Source organism: Alosa alosa, chromosome 13 (genome assembly GCF_017589495.1).
Source record: "Alosa alosa isolate M-15738 ecotype Scorff River chromosome 13, AALO_Geno_1.1, whole genome shotgun sequence".
In the NCBI taxonomy this organism is placed as follows: Eukaryota; Metazoa; Chordata; class Actinopteri; order Clupeiformes; family Clupeidae; genus Alosa; species Alosa alosa.
Window position 1 is genome coordinate 32,084,000 of NC_063201.1, and position 21,169 is coordinate 32,105,168.

The 21,169-nt window shown below is 40.1% G+C and overlaps 2 protein-coding genes across 11 annotated transcripts in view; both read left to right on the plus strand.

Annotated features, from left to right (window-relative positions):
• Window positions 1-8,254, plus strand: part of msh5 (mutS homolog 5) — a 90,626-nt gene extending 82,372 nt beyond the window's left edge. For all 10 annotated transcript variants that reach the window (XM_048261801.1, XM_048261808.1, XM_048261802.1 and 7 more), the window contains 4 exons: window positions 2,549-2,695; window positions 3,560-3,697; window positions 6,641-6,714; window positions 7,711-8,254. In XM_048261801.1, coding sequence (XP_048117758.1) covers window positions 2,549-2,695; window positions 3,560-3,697; window positions 6,641-6,714; window positions 7,711-7,816 — 465 coding nt within the window. In that variant the 3' untranslated portion in view covers window positions 7,817-8,254. The remainder of the gene's footprint in view (window positions 1-2,548; window positions 2,696-3,559; window positions 3,698-6,640; window positions 6,715-7,710) is intronic.
• Window positions 8,255-11,097: 2,843 nt separating this feature from the next.
• On the plus strand, window positions 11,098-12,903 carry LOC125305597 (green-sensitive opsin-3-like). Its single transcript, XM_048260442.1, has 5 exons — window positions 11,098-11,470; window positions 11,702-11,870; window positions 12,037-12,202; window positions 12,343-12,582; window positions 12,757-12,903. The coding sequence occupies exons 1-5, from the start codon at window positions 11,110-11,112 to the stop codon at window positions 12,856-12,858; spliced, it is 1,038 nt and encodes a 345-aa protein (XP_048116399.1). The 5' UTR covers window positions 11,098-11,109; the 3' UTR covers window positions 12,859-12,903.
• The last annotated feature ends 8,266 nt before the right edge of the window (window positions 12,904-21,169 follow it).

Sequence of the window (21,169 nt, forward strand, 5' to 3'; positions counted from 1 at the left end):
TAAAAAGTATAAAAGTTAGAAAGTTGAAAAATACATAGCCAAAGTCACATAAGTAAGACCTATGCAACGCAGTTTGAATGAAGTTTCTACATTAAACAGTTGAAGCTGTATTAAACGCACAAAAAGCGTTAGAAGAAAAATAAGAAGAACTAGAAAATGTAATTTCGAGGAAATTACCAGTGCATGAAAATATAAATATACTGTATATTAACATAAAATGCAAAACAAACTTTTATTTGGAAACAGTTGGCAGGAGTCATAGTTGATAACAACTGACAGTTGAAATGTCTAAACAGTTAAATAGTTGAGTAGTTTAAATAGTTAAATTATTTAATAGTGAATTGTTGTAGTGAGGACATTTATTTATTGAAACAGTTGTGGGCAGAGGAAATAGGAACAGAATCTGTAGTCTTAATAGAACCAGATTGTATGCTTAAAGCCTGAGACAGAGTATATAGTTTAAAAGTTGAATTTAGATAGTGTAATGGATGTTGATAGGCAGATTGCTTAACCCTTAAAGGAGTACCGTCACACTGGTGTGACAGGAATGTTGAGAAATGAACGTTCTAAAGAATATCTGGGTTCATTGAATTCAACATAGAATTTTAGAACCTTCAATTGTTGCGGAACTTAGAATGTTCAAAAACCTACACCTTAAAGGAGTACCGTCACACTGGTGTGACAGGAATGTTGAGAAATGAACGTTCTAAAGAATAGAGGAGGAGTAGAGGATCACCTTCAACTAAACACTTCAAAGACCAAGGATATGGTGGTGGATTTCCGCAGGTCTAAGCCTGCTCTACTACCAGTCTCCATTGATGGGGTCAATGTGGAGGTGGTAAGCACCTACAAGTATCTGGGTCTCCACCTGGACAATAAACTGGACTGGTCAGCCAACACTGATGCACTCTACAAGAAGGGACAGAGCAGGCTGTACTTCCTGAGGAGGCTGCGGTCCTTCAATGTGTGCAGCAAGCTCCTCAGGATGTTCTATCAGTCTGTTGTGGCCAGCGCCCTCTTCTATGCAGTGGTATGCTGGGGAGGAAGCACAAAGAAGAAGGATGCTGGGCGACTTGACAGGCTGGTAAGGAAGGCTGGCTCTGTAGTGGGAGCTGAACTGGAGTGCATCACTTCAATATCTGACAAAAGGACCCTAAACAAACTGATCAACATCTTGGACAATGAATGTCATCCACTCTACAGCACTATCAAAAACCAAAAGAGCTTGATCAGCTGGAGACTTCGCTCACTGCCATGCACAACTGAAAGGCTGAGGAAGTCATTTGTTCCTAGGGCCATTGAACTGTTCAATGCCTCACTAAAGGGAAGAGGAGAGATAGACTTCTCTGCTTAGTCTGTCTGCCTCTCCACCCTCTCCATGTTTGAGTACTGACTGCCCACTACTGCTGTACTACTGTTTTACTACTGTTTTACTAATGTACACAGCCTAATGTTTTCACTACTGTTTTACTGCTACACTGTTTTTCATGCTATATTGGCACACATGATCAATGGCTGCGGTCAGGCTTCTGCTACAATACTGAATGAATGAATGGCTATAACCCCTACTACTTCAACATGTTCTTGCACTGAAATAGTTTTTTATTTTACCTTGTCTACATTATACTTTACTCTCCTATTTGTCCATATTATTTATGCTGGTCTCTTGACCTTACTCTTGCACTGTTGAACTAATGTTGGACTACTTTTTGCACCTTCACCATGACACTCACTCTCTTGAGCACCTTGCCATGTACACATAACTAAGGACTATGGTTGGACTACTGTTTGCACCTTCACCATGACACTCACTCCCTTTAGCACCTTACCAGTCCCGGCCCTGTCACTACAAGCGTCTTATGCTTGATCACCCTCAAGCACATTGGACTTTCTTAATTTAAATTATATAGTGTATTTAGTATTTAGTTTTCTTAGTTTTCTTATCTTTATTATCTTCTACTGTCTTTATTGTACAGTGGAGTTTAGTTATATGTTTATACTTATACTTATGTTTACCATTTCTGCTGTAAGTGCATGTTGTGTGTGATGTCTGTATGCTACTGAGACCCTTGAATTTCCCCTTGGGGATCAATAAAGTATCTATCTATCTATCTTGTAAATGGACTGAAGTTCACTCGAAATATCTACTTTTATCAATTATGCTCACCATCTTATCATTTATTGGCCTGACTTTTGCACTATTATATTGACCATCTATGGGATTTCCCATATGCATTAGCCATAAGCTAACGCAGGTTTGAAAGGAACTTCAGCTTCAGACTTTGTGTTGGGAAATTGTTATCTGTCTTCACTATGCCATTGCCATACAAATGGGGGCAGAATTGGAAATGTGTCATAGACATGTGACAATGCATTGGTTGATTTGGTTAAAAAAAAACAGGTTATTGGATATTATTGTAATGATGCTATTCATAAATAATGAGCTGTAAAGTAACTCAGACTTTTAAAAACACATTTTTAAAGGATATCGACTAATTATTGTTATCACAGAATAACATGATTTTCTGTCCATATCGCCCACCCCAAGGTGGATGGCTTATCTTTGCTTGCAGCATGTATCAGTGACTGGCTCAATAGATCAGCAGATCAGTGCCCACATGTGCTCCTAGCCACCAACTTTCACAGCCTGCTGCAGCTTGACCTGCTGCCCTCCTCCCCACTGCTCTCCCTACTGGTTAGTATGGTTTATGTGTATGTTCATTTTTGCAATGTTGTTGTTTTTCAAAAATACTTATTATTAGGGTTTTCAAGCAATTAAAAATAATTACAATATAGTAATTACAAGCTATGAAAGGAGCATAGCATAGTGTAATTCTGTGGGATGCAAGTTGTCTCGAATGCAGGCACATAAACTCTTCCATTGACACATTGATACACTGCCCTATGTGATATTACAAGAGAGCTGACCCAACACTGGTTTGCTGATTTGCAAGGTAGTGGATATCTGGGCAACAAAGAGCATGTGTTTTTGACATTACGGCGTAACAGTTTCTTCTTCCCAGTCTGTTACTGTTTTGGAACATTTTTGAATATTTTATACTAAAAGACTACACAGAACACATTTCATTTCATTGCAAATGTATCACAATTTATCACATAGCCTATTTGTGGTAAGACAGATTTAAAAACATGATTGTGAAGTCACAAAGTAAACAATGATGGGTGTTGTGATGTTCATCACACATAAATGGCAAATACATGTTTTTTTTACTCTAAAACTAATTTAGGTACATCAGTCTATACCAGCAACTGGCACTCATTATCATTATGAACATCATATCTTTCAAGCTGGTACATATGTCTTAGTCACACTGATTGGTATGATCTTAAGAAAGGAGACAGATAATAAAGTTGGAGTGTCTGGACTATTAAGGAGTAGCCTCAATGTCAGCTGATCGGTAACGTTAGATAGAAAGCGGTGAGCAGTCAGACGTATCAGATCTTCATTTGATACAACATCATATTTTATCGTTAACATCATCAGCTACATCACCAGGTTGCCCTTTATATTTAGTTTTTTTGGTGTGTATACATGCAGACCTTTGAGACTGCCATCGATGGAGAAGACTTGGTATTTCTTTACCAGCTGAAAGAGGGTATCTGCCAGTCCAGCTATGCAGCGAACATTGCAAAGCTTGCTGGTGTCCCTACAGAGCTCGTGCACAGAGGCATTGAGGTACAGTACAGATGCATTCCATCTGATCTTAATACACAATCCGCCTGTATCCTTCACTTCATTCTTTCCATATATACAGTAAAACCTATAGTCAGAATCCTAGAGTTTATACCGGACTTATGGCTGACATCCAAAATCAGTTATGTCCTGTTTCTGTCAGCTTTGGTGAATCACTGCGGTCTCTCAGTTTCCATGATTAATGGTCAACAAATATCTTTATTATGGACAATACAAAATTCAACCCCAAAGGATTTTAAGTAGAACCAAGCACACGTCATATATCTTTTTTTGCATTAACCTTATGAATGATGACACAGCAATAGTACATTCAACACTTGTCTTTATATTTTTTTAGCATACAGTCGTGAGACTATGTAAAACTTGAAGTAAAACTAATCCTGACCATTGTCAAATGCTACACTATTCCACGTAAGTAGGCTAAGGTTCCCACATCTTCTTAGACATCCAATTCAATGACCTTTCAAGTATTGTTTTTGGCCTTTTTTTTTTTGCATTGCCCCATGCCTTCTGACGATCATTTGACAATTTCAACCTGATATCTTATTTTATTCCTGAGATACTGTATGCCTCTTCAATTATGGATAGACACGCCCTAGAAAATGGCTGAAAATGGCACTTTTTAAAAAACTACCGTAACTCCCCCTATTTCCACCGGTCCCGTATTTCCACCGTCTTGCGTGTATGTGTCCCTTAATATTCATTTCTATACAAACCAAGACAGCGGACTCCTAAAGAAACGCAACCACCCACAACATAGGTGTATCTAAATTAGCTATGTACCAAAAAGGACATTTTACCGTGACTCGAAGAGCTGTAAACAGTGTTGTACACAACCGCTTGGAGCTCCAGTGGAATTTGAATTTCATGATGAGAATTCTCGGTCTAACCGTTCATGTGCCGCTGAAACGGTGTAAATAGGCGACCCATCAGGCCAGCACTATAACTCCGAGCGTGGTAAACAAAATCGGATATTTCAGGCAGTAAATGCTCCCATTAAGAACCAAACCAGATTTTGTTCAAATCTACACACCTATGGCTACTGAAAAATGTAAGGTTCATTTAGTAAATGTTATTTTGAAGTGTTAAAAAACATCGTTGTTTTAGAATTTCTGAACAAAAGTGGTGATAATTGGGGGTGTTACGATATATTCCCCGGATACTCCGGGACATGGGCATCACCGTGGCAAAAACACCGAAAAGCCTTGAAGGGCTGACTGAAGAGGCAGAGAGGCAGCTTTTGGCTGTGGTTGAGGAGGAAATGTAGGAGTTGGGGCTGGACAACACCTAGGACATCAGCAGGAGATGGACATAGCCCCGCCACCAGGAGACGAACTGGGGTTAAAGGAGCGAAATGTCAGTGACTGGTGGTCCCCAGCTGATGACCCAGTTAAGCCCCACATGGGTGTGAGCCCTGGCTCTCCACAAGGAGATGCAACAAGAGGGGTGGGGTTATATCTAGGCATATTATATATATATATATATATATATATCAGAATCAGTGTTTGCATATTTAACATGTTTCATCAACACTGCATTTCGGTCATTGCTTTTACCTTAACGAAAAAGATACGCATGCCTGTTATGTATCCACTTGCTGCCTGCAGCCTACGTCCAAAACTCTTAATCTGCTGTCTGAATATGTTCCGAGGACACAATTTGCCTACTGTGTATCAACAACAGTCAATAACAGTTACACACTCAATAACAGTTATAATGTGATAATGTGAATAATCACAACATTTATTCTTTAACAATTTCACAAACTAGGCTATTCAACTAGCCCGCTTTCTTGCGAGACTCAGTGGCTGCACAGTGTGCACCCGCTTTCTTATTTGGGAGGTTTTATTACAAAAGGGTTGAAATTCAACGTAAGTCATTGTGTAGGCTATGTGCAGGGTGTATGTCATACACAATTTGGCAACCTGGGAAATGTCAGACTAACAAAAAATGAATGGATCCATAATTTTAAAAAGAAGTTTGATGGTCATGCAAATTCCAGGAGTTTTCCAGGAGAAATAACAAAACGGGAGGGCGATGGGAGATGACCTTGAAATACGTAAGAAACCCGAGAAAAACGGGAGTGTTAGCAGGTATGGTCAAAACTTACGTGTGTGAACGCATGTCCAACTTTGACCAGTTGGTGGTGCTAGAGCGCTCTAGATGCTGACATGAAACTTGGTGAAAAATCATTGGACTGTCCCCAATCAGTGTGCCAAATTTCCCAACTTTTTACCAGACGGTTCTATGGGCTGCTAATAGACTCCAGTGACGGAAACATAACAATAAGAACATGTACAAACACAATGGGTGCCTTTGCAGCTTCGCTGCTTGGCCCCCAATTACCTTAACATACCTATTACTATCATGGACGATGCAGTGTAGCACTCTATGGTATATCATTTAATGCAATATGGCACACTAAATGCTACCATCATTAAAGAAGTTTTGTAACTTATCCCCATCTTAAATAAGTGAAAATCCATACCCTCAGCTGGGCTTCATCGGTCCTCCTGCTTTACATTACATTACTGTACATTACATTACATTTAGCAGACACTTGACCAAAGTGACTTACATATTATGTCAGCTATATTACAAGGGATCACATTGTCCCCGGAGCAACTTGGGGTTAAGTGCCTTGCTCAAGGGCACAACAGTGGAAGCCGGGAATTGAACCGACAACTTTCAGGCTACTGCACGCTAGCCCAGCTCATTAGATTTGCTGTCCCATTTAAAAACATTTATATACAGCGCCCTCCACATTTATTGCATGTTATGAATAACTTACATATTGCTTAGCTACCTTTCTATTTCTTTTTGATTGTTTTGATCATTTCACTTTGTAAAACACTTTGTGCCCACTACTTCAAAATTTGTGTAGAAATAAAGTAGAATAGAAATAATGTTATATTGTATACACAGGTATCAGAGCTCTATAGAACAGGGAAGACCATCAAACGCATCGACCGGCCTACCAATGATCAGCATAATATCAAGTAAGAGACAGGATAAGAACCTTGAAATATCCAGATCTGTTCTCAGTTAGGCCTGCTATTGTTCAGGGATGCAAATTTTTACTAAATGAAAATGCTGTAGGTGGGGGAGGGAGGTTTTCCCGATGTAGCCCCACAAGGATGAACTATTGTTTTTCGTTTTGATCCATCGCCCACCCGCCGCACTGGGCCCTCCGAAAGGAGGGTAGGCCGGACACAGTTTTCTGTGAATATCTCAAGAACCGTAGGGCCTAGGATGACCAAATTATTTTTGGTATGTTGGCCATGTCAACACATCCTATGTCCACTCATTTGAGGTATAGCGCCACCTAGTTAAAAATAAAAAAGGTAAAAATGAGGCATTGTAATTGCAGGTATCTGTGGCTGACAGGTTCGAAACTGCACAAAAATGAAGTGTAGAATCATTAGGACACCCTCTGAATGCATGGCAAGTTTCATGGAATTCTGTTCATGGGAGGCCATATCAGCTACGCACACACACACGCACACATAAACGCACGTGCACACACATAAACGCATGCACACACACACACACACACATAAACACTTACGCACACACACACACACACACACACACACACCATTACCCCCACACACACACTCACAAGTCAACCCCCACACACACACACACAGAAGCACACATATACACAAAAACAAACACACACTCATTTACATACACAAAATTAGGGGATGGAGTATGAGATGGAGACAAATTGACAAGTGTGATTTATTTTTATGGAGAGAATGTGCAGGACTGGTGGTCATATTTCTTCGGTCATAGTTTTGATAAAGTTGAGTTGTTTTAGGGATGTCCTGATTCAGTCTCCGATCCCTCCACACCCTTTCACCTGTGATGAGTTTGCATCCCTGATGATATTATGCCTAACACTAATCATAAAATAGGACAGTTTTTGCAGATATGTGTATTGAAATGCTGTTATTAAATTGAAGATGTTGATGCTGTATTCTATTTTGAAGATGTCACAGTATGGTGGAGAAGTTCCTCAGCCTGGACCTGGAAGATCCTTCACTTGACTTACAGCACTACATGAAGGAGGTGGTGTTACCTGTCTCTGAATATTAAGGATGATATTTAACAGAATCTTTTTTTGTTTTTACTTCTAACACATTTGAAAATCTTCATATGTTCATATGCAGTGTTTTTATTCTCTAAATTGTCCTATGACTATTCACTCAGTAGCATTGCAAGTTGATTTTTTTTTTTTTATCTATCATCTAAAGTTATACATCTAAAATGTATAGCTTTTGTTGTTTGTTGGCATCCCAAGGCTGCAGTTAATTTGCAGTAATTTGGTTCAAGAAATTAAATGAAAATAATACTTGATATTGGTGTTTTTCACATCTAACTTACTGTACATCTTGCTTACTGTATAACCTTGGGAAGCTAGACTTCTTTTTCCATTTCATTGTATACTGTAACAGTGTTTGCACCTGAATCTGTGATATAGTTAGCCTGTGTTTCTTAATGTTTGTGTAACGCTTGTGTGAGATAAATGTCATTGCAAACAAACAAACAAAATGTGATTTTTTCTTTTATTTAGAGTAATAAGGGTCTAGCTGTATTGAGAGCCACAGGATGTGGATCAGGGCAAGTCTTTTATACTGAAGGGCAGCACAGAGGCTTCCAGGTCGTGCCTGTTAATTTAATCCACATAATTGACTTTGTTAGACAAACATTCCCAGAATGTTTAAGGCCCTGAAACAGTTTAGCCTCCATAATTGTGCCAAATGGAAACACCTGTTCACCAAGCAAGACTATTCAAACAAGAGCCACTCCCTGAAAACTCTTAGACATTGCCAAAGAATTCACAACCATATGAAAATGACCAATGCTGTTGTATGTTTGTATGTCAGAAAGAAGGATTATATTTATGTGGTCTTGTTGCACATGATATGGGACCAGACCTGAGATGGCCAAATTGCATGTTGCAATGTTCAGTATATCTACCCTTTCCTTCCCTCTAATCCATGTACTAAGATCCAAACGAGGTGTTGTTCATTGACACATGAGGTGACAATGGCACAAGTCCCAGCCTTCTCAATGTGGCTTTTCTCAATATTCTGTGAGAGCTTGCCCTTTGTGTCAATGGGATTAACCAGTCTTCACAGATTGTACCTAATTACCTTCCTCCAGTAAATTCGAATCCCATAAATAACACTCATGGTACAGTACTACACTTTAGTGTTTGTACAATGTAAAATGTTTTGTGAATGAACAGGTATTGATAGATGGTGTGTGTATTTAATCCATGGAATTAATGTGATTCTGCTAAATAGTTTGTTAACAATGTGATAACTTTATCTCCAAGGGAATGACGCCACTAACTGCCTTTAATTCTACAACAGTGTAAATCTTATTTACAGATAATGTAGGGTGCAAGCTAGGTGACGCAGGTTTGATTCTAATTGCTCTATGGGATTTCCCAATAATTTGTAAAGGCATTAGTGGAATGAACTGCTGGGGATAAAATCAAGCTTAAAACACTGCTTTAACTTAAACAGTGTGGAAGTGGCAAAGATTAACATATCATCATGCTGTCATCACAGCAAAAGGTGGCTGCTTTGAAGATATAATATAACAATTATAAAACATTTACCTTTGTGTACACTTTTTTGTTTACTATAACCTTGCATGTGTTATTGAAACTTTTTGAATTTTCAGTGTTGTTAAATAGTAAATATGAAAGAGTAGGTGTTTCAAAACATTTGACCGGTACTGTAGCTTACATAACAGATTTTGGCAGTGCAAAACTAAAGAGATCTGTAGTAAGTCACAATTACCAGACCAAGGCAGGTGCCATCCTGCTCAGGTTAGGGCCAATTTTGGGGCTTTAAGGCCTGTAGTTGATGAACTTTAGTCATTTAGTCTTGGTAGCAAAAGCACTCCAACTTCCACATGTACCACTTTTACAGCTTTGTGATATAATACACAAAGTATAATTTTTGCATTATGTGATACAAAAACAGACCTCAGATTCAGGCTTTGGGCAAAGCTATTGACAGCTGACTTTACCTAAAGATGAGCAAAAGAAGATGTAAAAAAATCTAAACTAAAAAGAAGCTCATTTATTTTGTGAAGGAAAATAAAATCCTTATGAAGAAAAAAAAAATATTTTAACAAAAACACATATGCCAGAAGTATTGGGCTCCCTGTATTTCATTTTTTGGAAAGCTCCCTTTTGCCAGAAGAGTTCTTAGTCTTCTCCTTTAACATTTCATAAAGTTGGAGGGTGCAAATCAGGGCATTTGAGACTATTCGTCTGTACAGAATAACTCTGGATCGATCTACAACCTCTCTTCTGCATGTTCTTCTTAAGCTTGTTCTGGTTTTCTATGGAGTTCAGTTCAAGGAACTAAAACCACGACAGAAAAAATATTTTATGTTTAGTAAACCAATTTGTGTTGATCTGGACAAACGTTTTGGATCGTTGACCTGCTGGATGATCCAATTATGACCGGCATCCCGATTTTGACCATATAATTCATGGAGTTCATGATGCCATGAAACCTAATGAATTTGCAAGGACCTTTGGATTAAAAACAACCCCAGAACATCACCGATCCTCCACCATACTTATACTTGGGCATGAGATTCCTTATAGTTTAGTCAGTATTTTATGTACACCAAACCCACCTTGAATGTTTGTTAGCACAAAAGCTCAAACATGATTCCAGTTGCATTTAGCTCCAGGCGTTTACATATGTAGTTCAATGGCAAACAAATAATTTTCAGCATTGAGGTCACGTCTGATTGTTTTTTGCCTATAACAGTGATTCTTATGGATTTTGCCTCTCTTTCAATCCTCTTCAGTATAAGGGCAAGATAGTCATGGGTCCTTTTCTAGACAAGTTTGTAAGTTTTATTTGTTTGTAACCTCGTAATTGTTTACCTGAAGTTCAGACAAGTACCTTTTTTTATACCCATTTCCTGATAGGTCAACACACTTTCTCCTTATTTGAACTGTCTATTCTCTGGCCTTCCCCATGTTGAAAAATGACTGGGGAGTTTGACCTCCATGAGACTTTATTTTTTATACCTTAATGAAACAAGAAACACTTGCTGTCATTAACTACCATTTTACACTTTTGTCTGGCAGATTTCACACTTTAATGAAAATCTGACCAGGATTGTGTTTAGCCTTTAATCTGTCACATCTCTGTCGCCTTCCTGATCACATTTGGGTCCCTCCTCTGCTCTAATCCTGCCTAAACCCCATTAGAGTACACTATAAAACTACTGCCCAGCACCTAGAGACTTTATGGACTGAGGAGCAACATAAGCAAGCACTGAACTTTTTGTTCATCCTCACCAGTTGAACGACAATTAACACATTGGACAAAACTAGCAACAGCAAGATGAATGGGTTTGAGGGCGACAACTACTACATACCTATGTCCAATCGGACAGGGTTGGTGAGAAACCCTTTTGAATACGAGCAGTACTACCTCGGGGATCCTTGGCAATACAAGTTTCTTGCTTTCTACATGTTCTGCCTCATCTGCACTGGCTTTCCTATCAATGGCATGACTCTTTTGGTCACAGCGTTGCACAAGAAACTTCGACAACCTCTCAACTATATTCTGGTTAACCTTGCTGTGGCTGGTATGATCATGGTATTGTTTGGTTTCACGATTACCATTACTTCTGCGGTAAATGGCTATTTCTATTTTGGACCTATGGGCTGTGCTATTGAGGGCTTCATGGCAACCCTAGGAGGTAGGTGATCATGCACTGAATTGCGCTTTCATGGTCCTTATTATGTTTTTGTAGATTTTATGTGTTTATAGAAGTACATTAGGAAAGCACTTCCTTAACAGACTGAGTACAACATTATGTTCAAACTCAAATTGTTTGACCATGTCAGTCATACATTATTAATTTTAATTGACTTTGTCATTCAGACCATTCAATACAAGTTGACTTATCACTGCTTTTGTTTACTTCTAGGTGAAGTAGCTCTTTGGTCACTGGTGGTTCTTGCTATCGAAAGATACATTGTCGTGTGCAAGCCAATGGGAAGTTTCAAATTCTCTGATACTCATGCCATGGCGGGAATAGCTTTCACCTGGGTCATGGCTATGTCCTGTGCTGCCCCGCCACTGGTTGGCTGGTCAAGGTACAGTACTAATGACACTACAAATACAATGAAAATGCTTACATTAAAAATGTATGTGCAAAAAGGTTACTTAAAGAATTCTGGGGTAGTATAGTACCACCGCCCGTGCATTATGTGATCACTCTCACATTTCATATGGCTCCTATACTTTCTTTACCATGCTCAGGTACATCCCTGAGGGCCTGCAGTGCTCCTGTGGACCAGACTACTACACCTTGAACCCAAAGTACAACAATGAGTCATATGTCATCTACATGTTTGTTGTTCACTTCTTCGTCCCTGTCATTATCATCACCTTCACTTATGGCAGCCTAGTGTGCACAGTCAAGGCGGTATGGAATTTTATTTATATTTTCTGCACTCACACAGATATATACATATTATAGACTGATACAAACACACAGATGGACATTAAGCCAAAAATATAATGTAGGGTGTTCATCTTTGACTAACACTGTCCTTGCATGTTCAGGCTGCAGCAGCGCAACAGGAATCAGCTTCCACACAGAAGGCTGAGAAGGAGGTGACACGTATGTGTGTCCTGATGGTGGTTGGCTTTCTGGTAGCTTGGACACCCTATGCCACTGTGGCAGCCTGGATCTTTTTCAATAAGGGAGCTGCTTTCAGTGCCCAGTTCATGGCCATCCCTGCATTCTTCTCCAAGAGCTCATCAATATTCAACCCTTGCATCTATGTACTTTTGAACAAGCAGGTCAGTATTTCACCCCACATTTGCCTTCATATCTCCACTGTTTTTGAAACATTAACTGTGGATGAGAGAAACTGTTTTTATTGGGGGTGCCTCTAAATTGATCATTTTGCAGTATTTCCATTAGCATATCCATATCAGCTCAACCTTAATCTGTCTCTCTTTCTCTTTGTCCAGTTCCGAAACTGCATGCTCTCTACCGTCTTTGGAAAATCTATGGAGGATGAGACCTCTGTTTCGACCAGCAAGACAGAAGTATCAAGTGTGGGCCCGGCCTAAATCTCAATGCCTACTACTGGGCCTTACTCTTACCTCTTCTCTCAGAATTTGCATGGGTGATTCATTGGAAACTGTTTTTATGTGCTTGTATTCAAAAGGGCTACAACGCTGTTCTTTATTCACATTCAGTGTCTAAGTTTTCTGTGGCACAGTTATCACTTCTGTGTCTTTGATGTCATCGGATCTTTCATATGTATCTCTCACTGCACATTATCATTATTTTTGGGGGCCGTTTTGGTCAACCAGGCAATGATTTGGTTGTCTTGTAAATATGTTGTATATAAGCATGCATTTCAGAAAAGACAAAAAAACTAGTGTATATGATTAATTAAAACATGCATTCTAAAAACAACTTCTCTTTTATCTTTTAATTTCTGTGTTAAACCTGTAACTTATAACAGTTACTTGATTTTAAACAGGAAGTTTTGTACAATAGCACAGATATCTACTGATTTTGGAATTATTTTCCATTTGTGTTTCCAAATGGTAAAATAGTGTCACAATTCCACATCTGCCTCACTGAGCACAACATTGCTGAACTTAAATCAAATGACGTGCGTGAACAATGTATTTAGAAGGGTCTGGTGTCAACCAGGCTAGGGGTTCCCCAGTGTCCTGGCTAAATTCCCAACCTGATTCATTCAATATGGCCTCCTAATCATCCCCCAGTGTAATTGGCTCATTCATTCATTCATTAACTCAGGCTGGTGTGTGGTGAGCGTTCTGGCGCATAAATGCTGCCGTGCATCACCCAGGTGGTTGCTACACATTGGTGGTGGTGGTGAGGTTCCCCCTTCACTGTGAAGCACTTTGGGCGTCTTGAAAAGCGTTATATAAATGCAATGTGTTGTTGTATCATAAGAGCCACCATCTCACCTCCAGATTCTAATCTTCCACTGATACATCCACTCAAACAACCTGTTCGAACCAGTGTCATCGTCTTAGTTGTCTGAGGTGGTTTCACATATGAAGCCCAGCCACTGTTCCTCAGATGTTACTCCCTCACAACTTTTTTTAGCTAATAGCTCTTTAAGAAATTAAGTCGTCCTCTCCAGTTTTGAGCACACAATTGTACAAGCTCTATATTAAAGAAGCCAATCTTAGACCCTAATGACCATAACAATTACAGGCCAATCTCCAAACTAACATTCATTTTTAATGTTCTACTTGAACACTTCATAAGATAAGACTTAGAATAGAAACATTTTTTCCATTTGGCTTGGTTAAATAAGGAGAGTTTGCATGGCCACAAAGCTACCAAGAACTGGAAACAGTAGTTTCCTCCTTCATGATAGATAGATAGACAGATACTTTATTGATCCCCAAGGGGAAATTCAAACATCTCAGTAGCATACAGACATCACACACAACATTCACTTACAGCAGAAATGGTAAATATAAGTATAAGTATAAACATATAACCAAACTCCACTGTACAATAGAGACAGTAGAAGATAAGAAAAACTAACAAAACTAAATACTAAATATACTATATAAATTAAATTAAAAAATCCACAGTGTGCTTGAGGGTGAGCAAGCATGATGCATATGCAAGATTCATATGCAAATATCAGGCTTTGAACCTATTGTGAACAGATGACTATTGAATTGAATTTGATGTTTTAAAAGACTGCACGTAACTTCATCTATATACCTGGTTCTTAGTGCATTGGTGGCCTGAAATGGACACAGGTGGTGGTAGCAGGTGTCAAAAGAGCCAGTCCTGGCACACAACACTTTTGCTTAGACCATTAACTTGTGTCATGATAGTTCATAATCCCTAAATCCAGTCACCCCGTCAAGTTAACTCTAATTGGCTTTAGGGATCAGAAACACTAATGGACTAGAGAGAGGGGAGTCCTTTCTGCAAAGAAGTCAGTCTGGTGCAAGGGAGGACACAGGTAAAGATACATAAAGAATTCAATAAAATGATATAGCAGCTAAAGGGGCATTTTCACTTCAGAATTGTACTCATGTCACGTCTAGCTAACAGAAGTGGGCTCCTGTCAGTAATGCTGTTCAAACTTGTAAATGAAAGCAAAAAATGGTGAACATTTCAGATACATCAGCATATCAGATATATGCAAACGAAAAGCTTTTATAGGCAGCGGTATTATATTGATAAGACACCAATTAGCAAACCAGCAAGCTTATCTAAGTGGCAAATAATGCTCTTAATTTAGCATGCCAAAACATAGGCCAAAACTCCATATTGTTTAAATTGAGCAGGCTTGGTAACAAAGATGTCAGGGAGTTCCATTTTGACAGTTTTGCTAGTCATAATGTGACAAAATTAACACGCCTTTCAGACAGTTTGAGGCAGTCTGCTACACCTTAACATGAAGTATTTCATCTAGCTAAAACCATCTATGCAAAAGTGGCACATATTTTTATATTCTAGAAAACATCTACAATAACAACATGAGAGTAAAGTGAATGTAATGAAATTAGTTTTTATTAAAATTAAGTGTAAAAATAACTACACAAAAACATATTTTCTTCAAACCATGTAAAAAACACAGAATAAATGTACCTAGCCAAGACTTTGTACTTTTGAACCTTATAACCCTGCTGAAAAAAACAGCTAGAAACCAGCTTATGCTGGTAGCTGGTTTTATCTGGTCTTTGCTGGTTTTCTTCCAGCTCTTGCTGGTCTTTGCTGGTGTAGCTGGTTAGGCCACCAGCTGGATATGCTGGCGTGACCATCTGAGGAAGCTGGTCATGGTGGTTTGACTAGCCTGTCATGTGGGATACAGCTGGTGCAAGATGGTCATGCTGGTGACTAGCCTGTCAAGCTTGACATTGTTGGTGTAAGATGGTCATGCTGGTTTGCTAGAATGACCAACATAAGCTGGCATGGCCAGTTAAACCAGCAGTGTAGACCAGCAACACCAGCTAAAATTACCAGCTTGAGGTGGTGCAAAAAGCAAAACCAGCTGAATTACCATCAGCTAGGTAAACCAGCTGAAGGTATGTTTTCGGAAGAATTTTGCTGGTCTAGTAGGTCAACCATCATAGGGTGGTCAAACAAGCTGGTCAACCAGCAAACCACCTTAAGCTGGCCAGGCTGTTTTTTTTAGCAGGGAAACATAAGAGTTGGCTACATAAAAGTAAGAGCATTCAGAAATGTTACGTATTTTCAACACAAATTTAAAAAAATAGTACAGCGGCTAAACACCGGAATCGTTTAGTTTTTGCAGAAAGCATGAAACTTGGCACAGTTATATACTATTACCTATAGTATAGGCTATACTACTACCCCTAGTGATCAAAAATTAAAATGGACCCCAACACATAGCGCCCCTAGTGGCTGCCATCTTGAATTCAAATATGGCTACTTCTTAATAGAATTGTTGATACAACTTCAAAATTAAACAACATAAAAAAGTATTTTCAGTTCTAACACTTCTTTTTTTTAGGGTCAAGGAAGCTATTGACATGATTTCCAAACAAACCTGATGTTGGCTATTTTGAAATCCAATATGGCAGATACCAAATGTGAAAATATAGATCATCTCTATTGTTATTCATGATAGAAACATCAGTCAAAAACAATTTCAAAGTTTGAAAAGTCATTTTATCACATGACAACCTCAAAATATATGAAGCATCAAGTATAATCTGGTAAGATTCCAATATGGCCACCATGTGTAAGAAAATGAGGCAATTATTCTATATTTTGGTTAATGGAAGTAACTGCCTACATCATCAATAAATTCTTATTCTACCTTCTCTTTCAGAGCAAACCTTGACTCTTACTATACACTGCTCAAAAAAATAAAACACCTCAATGGGAAAAAAACATCATGCTGGATATCTACATTAGATTACATTACATTAGGCTGAAGCATTTTTAGCCAAAGCAACTTACAACCTGGTAAACAGCTAAAACAATTCAACACAATTTAAAAGGGTAGAGCACAATAGGAAAAAGTGAGTAAGCGAGTGCTGTTTTTATATAGCCAAGTGTCAGTTCTAGTCAGGTGGTAGGCCTAAGTGCTAGAATTCGCTAGTTGTAAGTAGTGCTACGAGAGGAAATATTCTCTAGAAGAGCTGGGTCTTTAGGAGTTTTTTGAAGATGGAGAGGGATACCCCTGCTCTAGTAGGAACTGGTAGCGCGTTCCACCAACCAGGAACAACAGATGAAAAAGTTTGGATTGACCTGAGCGTACCAGTGGCAGTGCTAGCGTCGTTCGTCTGAGGAGTGCAACAGTCGGGAGGTAGCAAATGCCTGTATGAGGGCATTCAAGTAGGTGGGAGCAGAACCGGAGACTAGCCTACTTTGTAGGCATGCGTTAGAGACTTGAATTTGATGCGGGCGACCATAGACCTCTCCAGAATAAGTCCCGCCTCCGTAACTTCCGTATCCATCCAACTTCCGGGCGTCGATTGTCTATGGGAAATAACATGGCGTTTCGAAATATCATACCGGTAAAACATCTGTAGGTAGCGAAGTAGAAAAAAATGGTGGGCCGATTGGCCTACACACTTCTGCCATCTAGTTTCCACTGGGTTTTTTGATTGTCGGTGCCGTTAAAGTAGAAATATATCAGTAAGAAGCACTAAGCTAACACACTCTTCAGACGCCGCGACTCCCCCAGTCAAGGTTGCATAGCAACGGCAATGTTTCATAGTTTGTCTTCACTGAAATGGAGTTCGTGACACCAGAGCCTGTCTACGGAGGTGGCACTAACCCTGCGTGAAATCATCATGTTTGATAGGTTGTTAATACATTCTGAAAACGTTACTGTTCTGATCAAGGTCTCAATATCTCAAATATCTCAATAACAGCCAACAAACTCGCACAGTCAAACCAAAGTTAAGTCATGTTGAAAAGAGGCTGAACCTTGCAAACGATTTACATTTATAGACCACTGAAACCACGCATGAATCACACGTGAAAATGACCATCACGTTAGGTTGTGACTGGTTGGTTGCGAGCAATATCTTACGCCCTCCTCCGACCGCGTACATCGGAACTAGCTCCCGGTTAGCATTAATAATCGTTTCCTACTTAAACGGCACCGACAATCAATAAATCCAGTGTGTAGGCCAATCGGCCCACCAGCTTTTTCTAGTTCAAGTTGTCAACTGGTCAATCAGTGTGCTGTAAGTATGTTGGGGATGTGTGTTGGAGAAGCTTCCTGATGAAATAATGTGCTGTGTATGTAGGGGAGGGGAGGGGGGGGGCAGTGTACTGCAAGTATGGTGAAGGGACTTACTATTGCAAGCAGAGTACTGTATGATGTATGTGAGTGATGACAGTGAAGGTGTGTGTGTATTGGGGGGGGAGTGGAGCAGTGACTGTGTGTGTGTGTGTGTGTGTGTGTGTGTGGGTGGGTAGGTGGGGGGCAGTGTGCTGTAAAGTATGTAGAGGATGTGTGTTGGAGAAGATCCTGAAGACAATGTGCTGTGTATGTATAGGGGGGGGGGGGCAATGTGCAGCAAGTATGTAGAGGAGGCTTACTGTAGCAAGCAGTGTGCTGTATGTATGTGAGGTGATGACAGTGATGATGTAAGTGTGTGTGTTTTTTGTGTGTGTGTTGGGGATGGGGGTGGGGTCGGAGGGATGATGGATGGGGGGGGGGGGGGCAGAAAGGCTAGGCAATCAAGGACATGGGTAGATGGAGGAGAAATAAAAAATAATAAATAAAAAGTTCTATGGAGATGTGCAAAAGTTGGAGAAAGTCAGATGTGTGTGTGTGTGTGTTGACGTGTGATGAAATAAGAAAATAAATAAAAGGTCTGTAGCATAGGGAGAGGGATGTAAAAGTGCTGTAGGTGCTGTAAAAGGGAGAGGGATGTAAAAGTCTTGTAGGTGTGTGTGTGTGTGTGGGGTGTCATGAGTGCTGAGGGAGTGAATGAGTGCAAAGTCAGTATAGTGTGAGTTCAGAGTTGGGAAATGTTTGAGAGTGCTGAGGAGTGAATGTGTGCAAAGTCAGTATAGTGTGAGTTCAGAGTGCTTGGGGATAAAAACTTCTCCTGAGTCTCTCAGTTCTGGCTTTGTGACTACATAGGCGTCTTCTTGATTTCAGCAGTAGGAATAATCCATTGTTAGGATGAGAAGAGTCCTTCAGAATCTTTTGGGCTCTTAGGAGTACTCTTTTGGAATAGATATCTTGTAGAGCAGGGAGTTGAGTTCTTATAGTACGTTCAGCTGAGCGCACTACTCTCTGCAGAGTACTACAATCTCTAACTGTGGAGTTCCCATACCAGGTGATGATGCTACCAGTTAGAACACTCACCCGCTGAAGTGTAGAAGGCCTTCATGATGGATGTAGAAACTTTGAATTTCCTTAGCTGACGAAGGAAGTAGAGTCGTTGTCTGGACTTCTTCAGAACATATTGAGTGTTAACAGTCCATGTTTTTTTTTATTTATTTTTTTTATTTGCAAACATCATTGACATTACAGAAAATGCAACACTACGACATGCACATGAATACTACATACAACAAACAGATGTACATTACATAAACACATACTGTAACTTAACAAGACATCACATTGACTTGGCTTCCACAAAAACAACATAACATTAATAACAGAAAGGCTAAGGATGAATTTCGTCCAGGATGATTACAGATATGATTATCAGGGATGAAATTGATGACGGAATGAAAAGGGGGGGGGATGGGGGGTCTTGGGATGGTAGCTCTGAAAAGTGTGAATGAGGTGGTGTTGGGATGGGGGGTGGGGATGGGGGTGAGGGTAGTGAGTATGTGAGGATGTATGTGTGTGTGTGTGTGTGTGTGTGTGTGTGTGTGTGTGTGTGTGCATATGTATAAGGCTGGCATGCTGTTGGGCCAGGAGGAGAGAAGCTGGAACATAGAGAGGGAGGGTTTCAGAGGAGAGGAGTTGTAATTATTCTATTAATGATAAGTATAATAATAGGAATAACTGATTGCCTGGTTGATTGCCTGACTGATTGCCAACCTGGGCACCCATTAATGGCCACAGTTCCACCCAGCCCCTGCAGTTATACTGCGGGAAGCTGACAGAGGGGAGGACCTGCGCGTGCCACCCATCGCCCCAGGCCCCAGCATATGCACACATCCCCCACTACCACGACCAACCACACCTCGCCCCAGACCTTCACCCAACACGCCACTCTTGACCTAAATATGTACAGTATGTGAATGGCTAGGTTGAGGGGTCTATCTAGAGTGTAGCATTAAAAAGAAGTGGGCATGCATGGTGAATATCTGTCAGGATTTCCCCATGCACACCACACTTACCCCTGTGTAAGATGTATGCCTCCTCAATGTGTGCATTAAAATAAGTGAGGCATGCAGATAGACACCTGATGAGGCATCTACCTGCACTCCACTCTTACCCTAGCCTGTTTTGGAGTTTTTGTTTATGTATGTCACCCAACATGTAGTGCAATTAAAAAGAGAGTAAAGCGTGCTGTGTGCTTCCAGGACAAGGCGTGTGCATGAGCGTATGAGGAGGGTGCACACCGGGGGCCCAGGGCCAATAGATAACCCACAGGACCCAACCAATGCCAAAACCACACAGCGACCCGCCAGGACCGAGTCTCCCAAGCCATCCAATGGGGCCCGTCAGAATAACGATGGGAGAGGCAGAGAGAAAGAGTGAAATTAGTAAAGTTATCAGAGAATGTAAATAAAAAGGGGAGGGAAAAGAAGGGGATGCTATTTATATTACTACTACTACTACTAATAATAATAACAATAATAGTTCCAGCTACCCTCCCCTGCCCAGTGGTCGAGTGATATGTGTATCTGTTGATGAAGTGTGTTATGATGGTGTGGAGATGGAACTCAGGCAAAGAGGGTCAGGACTGTAAGTAGGTGATAAAGGGGTACCAAGGAGAGGTTGTATCCTGAGTATTGATTAAGTTTGTATTTGATAGGTTTTCTAATGATATATAGTCTGTTAACATGTTTTTCCAATGAGTGATGTGAGCTTTTTCTTAGATTTCCAGTTCATGAGAATTTTTTCTTGGCGATAGTCAAGCTACCAGCAGTGTTTTATTGCAGGAGTTGCTTAAATTGACTGTGGATGTATCACCCATAAGGAAGGGGATGCTGGGATGTGACAGCCAAAGATGGAAAGAGAGATTTTGTGACACTACCCAGAAGTGGTTGATTGGAGTGCAATGCCAAACCGCATGAATGTATGTATCTGGGTTATTTTGTGTGCAGGAGTGCAAAGATCCGAGCCAAACCCCATTTTAGCCAATTTATGTGCAGTGAAGTGGAATCTGGGAAGAACCTTGTATTGTATTAGTTGTAGATTACTATTCTTTGTCATGAGGTAGATGTTTTTTGCACATTTTGGTCCAG